The sequence below is a fragment of the Pongo abelii genome, chromosome 20, assembly GCF_028885655.2.
Source record: "Pongo abelii isolate AG06213 chromosome 20, NHGRI_mPonAbe1-v2.0_pri, whole genome shotgun sequence".
Lineage (NCBI taxonomy): Eukaryota > Metazoa > Chordata > Mammalia > Primates > Hominidae > Pongo > Pongo abelii.
Window position 1 is genome coordinate 62127791 of NC_072005.2, and position 13895 is coordinate 62141685.

The following is a 13895-nucleotide window of genomic DNA, read 5'->3' on the forward strand; positions in this document are numbered from 1 at the left end:
TTGGTCTACAAGTGTAGTGATGCTGAAAACACGTTCCAGTTCCAAAGATATTAACTGGCTCAATTGAGGGAAACTGATAAGGGATTGGACATAAGAATGAGGATGAAGAAGGTTTAAACCTGCCCAGGTATCCAGCTTGGGTAGTGGTGCCAATGACATCAGAAGCCTGGAGGTTTCTTTGAGGAAAATGGAATGAGTTCTGTTCACATTGTGAGTTGCCTGTGAGTTAGCTCATGGGGCCCACTGGGTGAACAGAAGGGTGTGCAAATCACAGGCTGTCACTCAACAAGCATGCAAAGCACATTGAGTGTGCTTTTGCCGAACTTCCCTGACCCTCCTCTCCTACCGCTGAACCACATAACACGTAACCACACAGTGGGGCCTCTTCACCCCCCATTCTAAGGATGGGGAAACAGAAGCTTGGAGGAAGGTATGATGCAACTCACTGCTGGTGGCAAAACCATGGTGTGGCCCCCTCCTCCCCCAACTCCCCAAAGCGGACAATCCGAATACAAGACCAACAGAGAAGCCCTTCAGAAGGTCCTTTAATAGGAACAGAACTGAAGGTGTCACACCTCCAGCTCCCTAGTCTTCCTCTCGCCCCCACCACAGTGACTCTTTCACTCCACACCCAGGCCAGCCCACCATGCTGCCATCAGCCAGCCCTTCCTTGGGATTGGCGGGGACTAGGCAGTAAGCTGTTTGCTTCGAACTGGGAGTGGAGGAAATTAGAGAAACCTGAGGCTACCTTGAGGCTTGTGGAGGACCCTGGGCTCTGAGTCTAAAGCTTTAGGAGGCGGATGCTAGGTAGCTGCTTGCTTTATGTGTTCTCAGTTGCCTTCGAAGAAGAGTGGATGGGTTAAGGACAGACCACAGTGGGGGTGGGGGGTGGGAGTTGCCGCTGTTGGAGTCAAGATCCTATGGTCAGGCTTACATCCTTGAGGCTCAAGTGCTCTCAGCTGTGACTTGGGGACCCTCTGGCTTTGAGGTGATGGGATCCCAGAGTCTCTTCACAGATAACCTGGTGAGTGTCTTCTGCCTGAGGGTGGATAGGCATCCCAGGTCCAGTGCAATGCAGTGAGGTAGGCAAGAGACTCCATCCTGGTCCACCCATGGAGGACCAGAGCAGAACACTATGGTGGACCCCAATTCCCCCTTTCCATTCGATCCTGGCTCCTCCTCTGAAGTGCCCAGGCTCTGTCGTGACAGGCTGGGTCTTGCACAAGGACAAGCCAACCAAGAGGCAGTTGGGGAAGTGACATCCAGCCCATGGGCCTTGCCTTTGGCCGCACACCCTCAGAGCTGCAAGAGCTGCACCTGTCCTCTCCTAGGCCTGGCAGAGGTGCTGTGTGGGCGTGTGGGAGTCTGGAGCCTGGCCCTCTCCCTCTGCTTTCCATCACTAGCGGCTCACAACCATCCCTGCAGCTGTCATCTCTCCCCCAATCTCCCCTCTTCTGTCCCCTGCCTCCGTTTCCCCACCCCCGCCCTCCCCGGGTCGGCCTCCTACCTCCGCCTTAACTAACCCATGTCCCTGGTCTGCAGCCTACTGGTCGGCCTCCATCTTCACCTTTGCGGTCTCCCCCCGCCCCTCCTCCGCAGGGTCCCCTACCCCACACCCGCTCCCCGACCCCTCAGCCGCCGACGAGCCCAGCTGGCCTCCAGAGTCTCCCAGGCCCGGCCCCGGCCCGTGGAAGTGGGTGCGCTGGTGCTTGCGGAAGTTGGAGGAGTTGTTGAAGGTGCGGTCGCAGAGCGTGCAGCGGAACGGCCGCTCGCCAGTGTGGATGCGGGCGTGGCCGCTAAGCACCGAGGACTGGGTGAAGCCCTTGCCGCAGATGCCGCAATGGTATGGCCGCTCGCCAGTGTGCACGCGCTCGTGGTCTCGCATGTCTGAGGAGCGGCGGAAGGGCTTGGCGCAGAACCTGCAGGCAAAAGGCTTCCCCACCGCTGCGCCCGCCGCCGCCGCCGCCATCACCACCTCCGCCCTCTCCGGGGCCACCCCGGGCCTCTGTTCTGCAACGGCCGCTGCGTCCGGAGGCCTCCGAGAGGTGCCCGGCTCCACCCCGTGCCGGTGCTGGTGCCGGAGCAGGGGCGCCAAGGCCTTGAAGGCGCGGGGGCAGAGCGCGCAGCGGTAGGGCCGCTCCCCCGTGTGCAAGCTGTAGTGCGCGCGCAGGCTGGCGGGGCCCGGGCAGCTGTGGCCGCACACGTGGCACCGGCTCGGGTCCCCACCCTGCCCGCCTCCCTCGGCCCCAGCCAAGTGGCCATGTTCGTGGAACAGCAGCTCGGAAACCAGCCGGAAGGCAGCAGGGCACAAGGCACAGTGGAAAGAACCTGGCTCCGGGGGCTCAGGGACCAGCGTGGTGTCCGTCACCTTTACCACCTGGATCTCGATGAGGTCACTCGGGGGTGTGCCGGGCTGGCAGTCATCAGGCACCAGGACCTGGGCAAGAGGAGAAGAAAGAGGAGCCTGTGAAACCTGCCTCAGGACCGCCCCAGCACGCTCCAATTATTAAAAGCTTGGGCTCCTCTGTTATTTTCAGACAGGGCCTCACTCTGTTGCCCTGGCGCGATCGTGGCTTATTGCAGCCTTGACCTCCTGGGCTCAAGCGATCCTCCCACTTCAGCTCCCTGAGTAGCTGGGATTACAGGCATGCACCACCACACCCAGCTAGTTAAAAAAAATTTTATTTCTGGCTGGGCACGGTGGCTTAGGCCTGTAATACCAGCACTTTGGGAGGCCAAGGCAGGTGGATCACCTGAGGTCAGGAGTTCGAAACCAGCCTGGCCAACATGGCAAAACACCGTTTCTACTAAAAATGCAAAAATTAGCCAGGTGTTGTGGCTGCTGCCTGTAATCCCAGCTACTTGGGAGACTAAGACACGAGAGTCGCTTGAACCCAGGAGGTGGAGGTTGCAGTGAGATGTGATCATGCCACTCTACTCCAGCTCAGGTGACAGAACAAGACTCCACCTTAAACAGCAAAACAAACAAACAAAAATTATTATTATTATTTTTTTTAATGTAGAAGGAGTCCCACTATGTTGCCCAGGCTGGTCTCCAACTACTGGGCTCAAGAGATCCTTCTGGCTCTGCCTCCCAAAGTGCTGGGATTGCAGGCGTGAGCCACCGCGCCCGGCCCATCCTCCAGGATTCTGTTGGATCCTCATCAACATTTCCCCTCCTGTCCAAAATATATCATGGATCCCACCTTTTCTCCTCGACCCTAGTTAAAGTCCCATCACTTGGCACCTCCAAAATTGAAAAACCCAAGGGCATCTCTGTTCCTACTTCTGCTGGCTTGTAACCCACCTCCCAGGAATAGCCTGAAGGTCTTTTGAAAATGTAAATCAGATCAAGTCATTTTTCGCACTCAAAACCCTCCAATGGCTCCAAATGTACTTATCCCAAATCGTCACTATAATATCTGTGGCGATGTAGCTCCACTTATCTCTCTGACCCCAGCTTAAACATAAGCCGGCACCCAGCTGACTTCTCTCGTCTAAATTTAGCTGCCCCACCCCCACTCTTGGCTCAATTTATAGAAATTGGCTCAATTTTTATTTCCTTTATACAACATATCACAGTAACTCTCATTTATTGTCTCTCTCCCCTCAAGAGACTGCAGGCTCCAAGAGAATACAGCCCTTGTCTGTCTTGGTCCCTTCTCTATTTACAAAGCCGAAGTAGGAGCTCAGTAAATGTTTGTTGAATGAATGAATGTCCTCAATTAGTCTAATTCTGAGTGGGGGAACGTGGAGGAAGTTCCAAAGTCATCTAGACCACCCACTTCTACCCCCAAACTCTCCCTTGGGCATTCGAGAAGCATCACTAAGACCCTTGAAGAATTATCCCCTACCCCAACATAGGTGCTCCAATCATAAACCCCCACGTTTTTCAGGGTCACCTTTCCAACCTTCTACCCTAGAATTAGCCCTAGAATTCATGAGGCCCCGCCCCTTACAAGGCTCCACCCAAATTATGCAAATTATCCCTGGTAAGCCCCCTTCCCTGGACCCAAACCCGCCCCACAAGACAACACCGTCCTCAGACTCCGCCCCCATCCAGGCCCCGCCCACCATCCATAGATCCCTCCCCCACCCCGCCCACCATGGCATAGTCTCCTCCCCTGCCCCGCCCCTCGCGAAACGCCAAGAAGCCCCACCCCCAGGGCCATAGCACTAAATACCTCCCCCGCCCACCCCTCATAGGCCACGCCCCGGACCCGCCCCCTACACTACGACCTCCTCCCACCTCCAGCCCCACGCCCAGGCCCCTTCCTTGCCCGCACCAGGTCCAGTGGCTCCTGGGATCGCGACTCCGGGGTCGGTGAGCTCGGACTCTGGGGCTCTGGGCGCGCAGCGGCCATCTTGTACCCAAGCCCCGCCCCCGAGGCCAATGTTCGCTCTGAAAGGAGGTGGGGCTCACACTGGGGAAAGAGCTACTGCGCAGGCGCACTGGGGGGCTGCGAGGGGGCGTGGTGCAGCAGGGGGCGGGGCGGGGCGGGGCGTGGCGTGGCGGCTGAGCCCGGGAGAATGTGAGTTGTTCCTTCTGTAATTACCTGTCTGTCCCTCCGAGTGTACCCTCTGTGTGGCGCTAGGATGCCTGTAACACCCTGGGAACAAATCCGAACGTTCCTTCTAAACCAACGCAGGCCGACTCGAGGCTCTGGCAGTCAGGGGAACCTCAGGAGAACTGAAGAAGCTTTGCTTTGTTTCCACGGTAAACGTTTTTGTGATTACCTCTGCACTGCTCATGACAACGTAATGACGCCAAGTTTATAAACGTCGGTGTAGGCCGGGTGCGGTGGCTCATGCCTGTATTCTCAGCTACTCGGGAGGCTGAGGTGGGAGGATCGCTTGAGGCCGGGAGGTCGAGGCTGCAGTGAGCCATGATCTCGCCACTGCATCCAGCCTGAGTGACAGAGAGACTCTGTCAAAAAAAAAAAAAAAATGCAGTGTAGAGAAAAATATTCAGTAAACAGCAACACAGGTGGTCCTGGGAGGACGCAAAAATCCGCAAGCTGATGTTATGTTTGGGAGGAAAGAGCTCAAAGACGCGGGGTTTTCGGCAGCATCAAGGACAGGGCTCTTCTTAGCTGCCCAGTTTAGTCATTCCTGGTGGTGTCACCTTGGATAAGTCACTACACTTCTCTGGACCATTTCTCTTTCTTTTGTATAGCACTGTAGAAGCATTGTGACAAACCACTGAGAAGAGATATGGAAGACTTTGGAAACATCTTTAAATGGTTTTCTTGAAAGGGCAGGATAGGAGATACTTAAACATGATCCTAATCATGATCCTTTCATTCATAAATATATATGAAATTATATTTTGTGATATATTGGTATAAAATAAAGATAAATACCACTTAGGCTGAATTATCTCCTCCTCCTCCTCCTTTCTTCTTCTTTTATAGAGATGGGGATCTTGCTGTCTTGCCTTGCCCAGGCTGGTCTTGAACTAGCCTTAAGCAATCCTTCTGCCTTGGTCTTCCAAAGCTATATTTCCCCTTTCTTTTCTTTTGATTTTAAAATAATTTTTTTTTTTGAGATGGAGTCTCGCTCTGTCGCCCAGGCTGGAGTGCAGTGGCATGATCATGGCTCACTGCAACCTCTGCCTCCCGGGCTCAAGCGATTCTCCTGCCTCAGCCTCTTGACTAGCTGGGATTACAGGTGCCCGCCACCATGCCCGGCTAATTTTTGTATTTTTAGTATATACAGGGTCTCACCATGTTGGCCAGGCTGGTCTCGAACTCCTGACCTCAAGTGATCCGCCCACCTCGGCCACCCAAAGTGCTGGGATTACAGGTGTGAGCCACTGCGCCCGGCCTAAAATAAATTTTTAAATGTTGTGGGTCCCTAAGAGTATCATGGGCCCTAGGCACTGTATCTACTACTGTGTCTAATGCTTAAGTCAGCCCTTTCTGTCCAGGTTTCCTAATCTGCAAAGTGAGGATGATAATAAAAGCTACTTCACACAGTTGCTATGATGATTAAAGAAGTCATTATATGTCAAGGATTTTGGACAATGTATGGCACACAGTAGGTGCTATGAGTTAGCTATAATAATTACTACCATTTGGCACTCCCACTAGCAATAAATAGGGACCTTTGTTGCTTAACATTCTTATCAATTTCTGATACTCAAACTTTAAAATGTTCGCTAATCTCTTGGGTGTGAAATCATTTCATTTCTTTTCTCTTTTTTGAGAAACAGCCCAGGCTGGAGTGCAGTGGCGTGATCTCAGCTCACTGCAACCTCCACCTCCCTGATTCAAACAAATTTCCTGCCTCAGCTTCCCAAGTAGCTGGGACTACAGGTGTGACACGTCATTATGTTATCACAAGTGGTGCAGAGGTAACCACAAAAACCTTTACTGTGGAAACAAAGCAAAGCCTCTTCAGTTCTGCTGAGGTTCCACTGACTGCTAGAGCCTCGAGTCGGCCTGCGTTGGTTTAGAAGGAACGTTCGGATTTGTTCCCAGGGTGTTACAGCCCAGCTAATTTTTGTATTTTTGTTTTGTTTTGTTTTTTGTTTTTTGTTTTTAGTAGAGACGGGGTTTCACTATATGTTGGCCAGGCAGGTCTCGAACTCCTGACCTCAGCTGATCCACCTGCCTCGGTCTCCCAAAGTGCTGGGATTACAGGCATGAGCCACCGCGCCTGGTCTATTTCTTATTGAGAAGCTCTTTATTAAAAGAGATCATTCATAGCACCCAGAACTCATCCTCCAGTTTCCCTTTTTTGAGAGCTGGAATATGTCATCTCTGCATCCCCTCTGTACATCGCTATAGAGAAGGCATGTATATGGCTCAGTGAGTGTTTGGTGAATGAATGAGTGAGAAATTGAATTCATGCAGATAGAAGAACTTTGTACCAGAACTTAAGGCTATTGAGTATTTTTTTCTCCCCACCCCCACTAAAGCTATTAAATATTCGCAGAGGAGAGCACTGTTTAGTGGAATTACCATAAGCTTTCAAATCAGGCAAACCTGGGTCCAGATCTGTTTATCCGCTTGCTGTGCAACTCTGGGCAAGCAATGTGCCCTCTAAGTGTCTAGCTGACATCTACAAAGTGGGCACCATAATGTCATTTGGCAGGGGTGTAGTTAGCGATTGAGAATGCCGAAGGTCTATGTGATGCCTGGAACCAACTGGTGCTCAATAAATGTGGGTTCTGGCTGGCCTTGGTATTCTCTACTAAGAATACAAAAATTAACGTGCACAGTGGAGCACGCCTGGAGTCCCAGCAACTTGGGGAACTGAGGCAGGAGGATTCCTTCAGCTTGGGAAGTTGAGGCTGCAGTGAGCCAAGATCACACCACTGCACTCTGGCCTGGGTGATAAAGTGAGACCCTGTCTCAACAAATAAATAAACATAAAATAAAATAAATGTAAAATTTTAAAATTTAAAAATGAATCTGGGTTCCTTGCCTTTTCACCTGTTGTCTGGCTTCTGAGTCCCTCGGTGCCTGGCATAACACTAACAGACTATTGCGTGACTTGAGGCTAGAAGCCCTGCTACACGGAGCCATTAGACAATTGCAAGAAGATTTTAGCGGGGCGTGGTGGTGGGCGCCTGTAATTCCAGCTACTCGGGAGGCTGAGGCAGGAGAATTGCTTGAACTGGGGAGGCGGAGGTTGCGGTGAGCCAAGATTGCACCATTGCACTCTAGCCTGGGAGACAGAGCAAGACTCCATCTTAAAAAAAAAAAAAGAAAGAAAAAAGAAAAGAAAATGCCAGGAAGAGTCTTGGACTTGGAATCAGAAGATTTGCCTCGCTTCTTTCCGTCTCTGTCTTCCTGTAAAACCTGAGCACTTCACTTCTCCTCATGGAGCCTAGATTTCCTGCCTTTTAAAAGAAATTGGCTGATAGGGTTAGCTAGATGGCTCTGCAATTCCTCTCCCTTTCATTTTTCTATGTGCCCAAGAAAACTGAAAATATACGTTCACACAAAAACTTGTAAACAAATGCTTGTAGCAGTATTATTCATAACAGCCAGAAAGCAGAAACAACCCAGATGTCCATAAACATAAACATGTGGTATATCCATAGAGTAGAATATTATTTGGCCATAAATGAATAAAATACTGATCCGTGTGACAACATGGATGAACCTTTAAAACATTATGCTAACTTAGAGGCTGGGAAGGGTGTGTGGTAGAAGGGGGGATGAATGAAGGTTGGTTAATGGGTACCAACATAGTTACATAGAAGATATACTTTTTTTTTTTTTTTTTTTTTTGAGATGGAGTTTCGCTCTTGTTGCCCAGGCCTGAGTGCAGTGGCACGATCTCGGTTCACTGCAATCTCCGCCTCCCGGGTTCAAGCGATTCTCCTGCCTCAGCCTCCTGAGTAGCTGGGATTATAGGTGCCCACCACCACGCCCAGCTAATTGTTGTGTTTTTAGTAGAGACGGGGTTTCACCATCTTGGCCAGGCTGGTCTAGAACTCCTGACGTGGTGATCTACCTGCCTTGGCCTCCCAAAGTCCTGGCATTACAGGTGTAAGCAACCACGCCCGGTCTGTATATTTCAAAGTAGCTAGGAGAGAGCACTTGAAATGTTCCCAACACATAGAAATGATAAACACTCAAGATGGTGGTTACCGCAAATGCCCCGATTTGACTGATTTGATCATTACGCATTCTATGTGTGTAACAAATACTCACATGTACCCCAAACTCTGTAAAATATTATGTGTCAATAAAATAAAAATTTAAAAATATATTAAGTGAAAGAAGCCAGGCACAAAGGACCACATATTATAAGATTCTATTAATACCAGAATAGGGAAATCTATAGAGGCAGAGTGTAGCTTTGTGGTTCCTTCGGTTGGGTGGGGATAGAGAGTTGGGGGGAGGAAGAATAGAGGAGTGATACCTAAAGGGCATGGGATCTCTTTTTGAGGTGATGAAGGTGTTCTAACGTTGACTATCATGATATTTGCACACAACTATGAATATACTGACTATTGAATTATACACTTTAAATGGGTGAATTGGGTGGGGTTCAGTGGCTCCCACCTCTAATTCTAGCACTTTAGGAGGCAGAGGCAGGAGGATCCCTTGAGCCCAGGAGTTCCAGACCAGCCTGGGCAACACATCACGACAGCCATCTCTACTAAAAACAAAACAAACAAACAAACAAAAACAAAAAACAAAAACAAAAAAAGCCCGGTGTAGTGGTGCATGCCTGTAGTCCCAGCTACTTAGCAGGCTGAGGTGGGAGGATTACCTGAGCCCAGGCGGTTGAGGCTGCAGTGAGCCATGACCGTGGATTGCCACTGCAATCCAGCCTGGGCAACAGAGTGAGACTCCGTCTCAAAAAAACTACAAAGAGGCCAAACGCGGTGGCTCATGCCTGTAATCCCAGCACTTTGGGAGGCCAAGGCAGGAGGATCACCTGAGGTCAGGAGTTGGAGAACAGCCTGGCCAACATGGTGAAACCCCGTCTCTACTACAAATACAAAAATTAGCCAGGCGTGGTGGTGCATGCCTGTAATCCCAGCTACTCCGGAGACTGAGGCGGGAGAATCGCTTGAACCCAAGAGGCGGAGGTTGCAGCGAGCCAAGATCGTGCCACTGCACTCCAGCCTGGGCACAGAGCAAGAATACATCTCAAAAACAAACACACACATGCACACACACACACCCCTCTAAATAAATGGGCAAATTATATATGTAATGATATGTGAATTACATCTCAATAAAGCTGTTTAAAAAATAATTGGCTGAACATGATGACCTTTCAGGATCAAACTGTAGATGATATTTAAAAACTATAAACCTGGTATGGTAGGTATATGGATGTTTACTATGCAATTACTTCAACTTTTCTATATATTTGAAATTTTTCATAATAAAATGTTGGTGTGGGAGCCTGTAGACTGTTTTTGTAATCTGAATTTTGAAAACCCCAAATCAATTCCATGGATAATTCTCATGATACTGTAAGTTCCCTGAAGGTAGACACCATGTTCACATCTTCGCCTCCCATATCTCTGGCATCCACACTAGTGTCTGGGAGTATTCAGATATTCAATACACATGAATTGAATTAGTGAATCAATACATAAGTGTATTGAATGTGAAATGAATAAAGAGATGAATAAGTAGCTGGTAACAATGGCCGTGTGAAGTCCTACGCCAATAGTAATCCTCAAAGAGTAGATTGTCCTTAAACTTTCCTGTTGGATCTGCAAAGTAACAATAAGATTAACAATAATAGCTAATATATATTGAGAGCTCACTGCCAGTGAGGGGACGCAGGTCCAGATTTTGCAGAAAGTGAAGCTTATCCAATTAAGAAAAAGAGTACTAAACAAAATACAAAATAAGATATACAAACGAACATTTAGCATGAGAAAATAAATCCCACCTAATGACATTTACAAGATGATAATTACCATATGCAACCTCCAATTATAAAGCATACAAGATATTTTTTTTTATTTATTTATTTTGAGACGGGGAGTCTCGCTCTGTCGCTCAGGCTGGAGTGCAGTGGTGTGATCTCGGCTCACTGCGAGCTCCGCCTCCCGGGTTCACGCCATTCTCCCGCCTCAGCCTCCCCAGTAGCTGGGACTACAGGCACCCGCCTGCACACCTGGCTAATTTTATTTTTGTATTTTTAGTAGAGGCAGAGTTTCACCGTGTTATCCAGGATGTTCTCGATCTCCTGACCTCATGATCCGCCCGCCTCGGCCTCCCAAAGTGCTGGGATTACAGGCCTGAGCCACCGCGCCCGGCCTAGATATTTTTATTAATTTACAGCCTTACACAGCTCTATAATACTTTCCTCCCTGCATCCTTCGATCTGTTCTTCACATCACAATAATTTACAGTTTAAGAAAGTTTTATTTCAGATTCACGACAGTTGCAGTTTTAGTACTGTCAAGTTTGGGAAAATCAAAATCACGTTTCTTTCAGGTATGAATTTAAGTTTACAGGGCATGGCAAACCTTTTTGAGCAGCGACTAATCTTAAATACTTTGAATTGTTGACACTCGTTACGGAGGGAAGTTGTTGTGCCCGCGAGGAGCTTCGGAAGCTTACGGTTTCTTAGCTTCGTGGTAAATCCACCTCAACAGCTATGTTTAACGACTTTTAAGGGAAAGTATAATATCCGTTTTGCTACACGAAAGGGAGAATCCTGATAGGTAAGACTGGACTCCGGCTTGGAACCGGATTGTGGGGGCCCTCCACGCCTGTCTTAGGATCCTTCTTGTCGCTAACCTACCCCGCCTATCTTCAAACAGAAAAACTCGGAGGTTCCCAGAACGGAGAGTCGGGAGCCCCACTTGGCTCCTGGCTGGTTCCGAGCGAGTTCCTCCCCATTCTGGCGCCTCATGTTTTCGTCTGTGTGATGAGGTGGGCACTTCCCGATCTCCCTGTTGGTTCTCAGCGCTGTCAGAACAAAAATGAACGACAGACAGGAAGCCCCTCTGCGGAGAGTGATGGTTTGGGGAGTTGTGGGGCGGAGGGGTCCCACTTACTGAAGCGGGTGGGGTGGCTCAGAGCGGAGAGCGGCTCCTTCCTCTCGGAGCCTTGTGTTTCCAGCCGGAGCGTTTTCGCAAAGGACCCAAAACACGCCCCTTCTTCCCAGGGACTCTCCCCAGAAGTCACGGCCCGGCCTCCCCTAAAAGCACTTTCACTGGCCGCCGTTTCCGCTCGGCTGGACCAGAGAAGCAGCCCGGATAGCCGACCCAACCCGCGTAGAACCCGCTGGCTCCAGTGTTGAGGAGCTTAGAGAAGGAGAGAATATAACAAGCCGGACGGCTGCGCCTGGGGAGAGGGCAACCATAGAGAGGCGGGCGGGTAGAAGGGCCAGTGTGGGAGTGGAGACGAGAGGAAGCCTGCGGGTAGATGGGCAAAAAGGGAAAACCCTGGAGACGCGGAGCGGCTAGACCGGCAGTCCTGAGCGAGATGCGGTGTCGGGCGGGCCGCTGGCCTCCGAAGGCGGCAACGGAAAACGGATCTTCTTGGGTTGAGGGATGTTGGCGTGTTGGGAGGACTTTAGTTTCAGTCCAACGCTACCAGCGTGCCCTAGAGCTGTGAACTCTTAGTCGGCTTCATATTTGTCACTTGTTAAACAGAAATGATTCTGTTACCTCTCAGGGTAATGAAATAAAATCAGGTATGAAAGGACCAAGCATAATGCCTTTGCACAATGTGGGACACCTGGGAAGGGCTGCTAGTATTATTTTACCACTCTGAAATTCTTCTGCAGCTCTGAAGTTCATCAGGGAATTCAAACCGGGAACTCGTGCATTAAAAGAGAGAGATCTGAGGATTCCCAGATAATCACTCTCGAGGTCTCTCCATCTCCAAAGCCTCGTCCCTAGCTGAGACCTCATTCTTTCTCATCTGGGTCACAGCACCAGCCAGCCTCCTCCCTTCCCTAGTCTCTCAGCTCCCAACTCAGCCGCTTAACACACACAGACAGACTTTTTTTTTTTTTTTTTTTGAGATGGAGTCTTGCTCTGTCTCCCAGGCTGGAGTGCAGTGGCGCAATCTCGGCTCACCGCAACCTCCGCATCCCGTGTTCAAGCGATTCTCCTGCCTCAGCCTCCCGAGTAGCTGGGACTACAGGCGCGTGCCACCACACCCGGCTAATTTTTTTTTTTTAGTTTTAGTAGAGGCGGGGTTTCACCATGTTGGCCAGGCTTGTCTCGAACTCCTGACCTCAGGTGATCCACCCACCTCAGCCTCCCAAAGTGCTGGGATTACAGACGTGAGCCACCGCGCCCGGCCACAGACAGATCTTTCTAAAAACTTTTTCTAAAACCCGTGCTTTCCCAGCTCTAATCTCTTCTGCTGCTTCCTCTTGAATCAAGACCCAAAAAAAAAAAATCAATTCCTCAGCCTAGCATTTGAGGCTATTCATGAGGTAGTGGCAGCTGAGCTCTCCAGCCTCACCTCTCACCACGTTATTCTCTATCCTGACTCCTCCACATGTCCAGCTGCTAAGTCTTGGGCTGTTCCTGCTGCCTCAAGTAACCGTTCTGGTGTAACTTGTTCATTTTTTTTTTCTTTCAGGACTTATTTCCTCTGGAAAGCCACTTTTGACTCCTGCCTACCTCCAGCTCCCAGGCAGTGTGAGGTGCCCCTGCAGCTCTCTCCTGTGCTGCTTTTCTGTGCCACTCATTCTGGAGGAATCCCAATGCTCTCACCAAATGGTGGTCCCGTGTAGCTTAGAGCCCTTCCATGATGCCCCAGTGCCTCTGGCACAAAGTCCAAGTTGGTTTTGTTTTGTTTTGTTTTTGAGACAGAGTCTTCGCCCAGGCTGGAGGGCAGTGGCGGGATCTTGGCTCACTGCAACCTCCACCTCCCGCGTTCAAACGATTCTCCTGCTTCAGCCTCCTGAGTAGCTGGGACTACAGACGTGCGCCACCATGCCCCGCTAATTTTTGTATTTTTAGTAGAGACGGGGTTTCACCGTATCGGCCAGGCTGGGCTCGAACTCGTGAGCTCAGGTGATCCGCCCGCCTCGGCCTCCCAAAATGCTGGGATTACAGGTGTGAGCCACCATGCCCGGCCAAGTCCAAGTTCTTTAGTCTGGTAGTTGTAGATGTCTCCACCAGCATCGTCCCCTGCCTGGTCCATTGTGTGTGCTCAGGTGCCCTGAAAGATGGACAGTTATTTAGGCTCTTTCAGTCCTGGCTTTTGCACCCACTTCCCCATCTTGGCTAACTCTCTTGTGTTCTCCAAGACAACTCAGTTGTCACCACTGGAAAACCTTTCTAATACTATTCCTCTCCCCTGCTGAGTCAAGTGGCCCTTCTGGCCTCTTGGAGCTATCATTGCACTTATGACCCTGCATTATAATTGCCTGTTTACCTGTCTACTTCTGTAGACCTGTCTGTCCAATATGGTTAACTTACTAGCCACATATGG

At 50.1% G+C, this 13895-nt stretch overlaps 1 protein-coding gene across 1 annotated transcript; it reads right to left on the reverse strand.

Moving 5' to 3' along the window:
* Positions 1 to 519: 519 nt before the first annotated feature.
* Positions 520 to 4407, reverse strand: ZNF784 (zinc finger protein 784). The gene is made up of 2 exons (XM_002829795.5): positions 4287 to 4407; positions 520 to 2437 (listed from the first exon to the last, which is right to left on the reverse strand). Exons 1-2 carry the CDS (start codon positions 4362 to 4364, stop codon positions 1544 to 1546), a joined length of 972 nt encoding a protein of 323 aa, XP_002829841.2. The 5' UTR covers positions 4365 to 4407; the 3' UTR covers positions 520 to 1543.
* Between the last annotated feature and the right edge of the window lie 9488 nt (positions 4408 to 13895).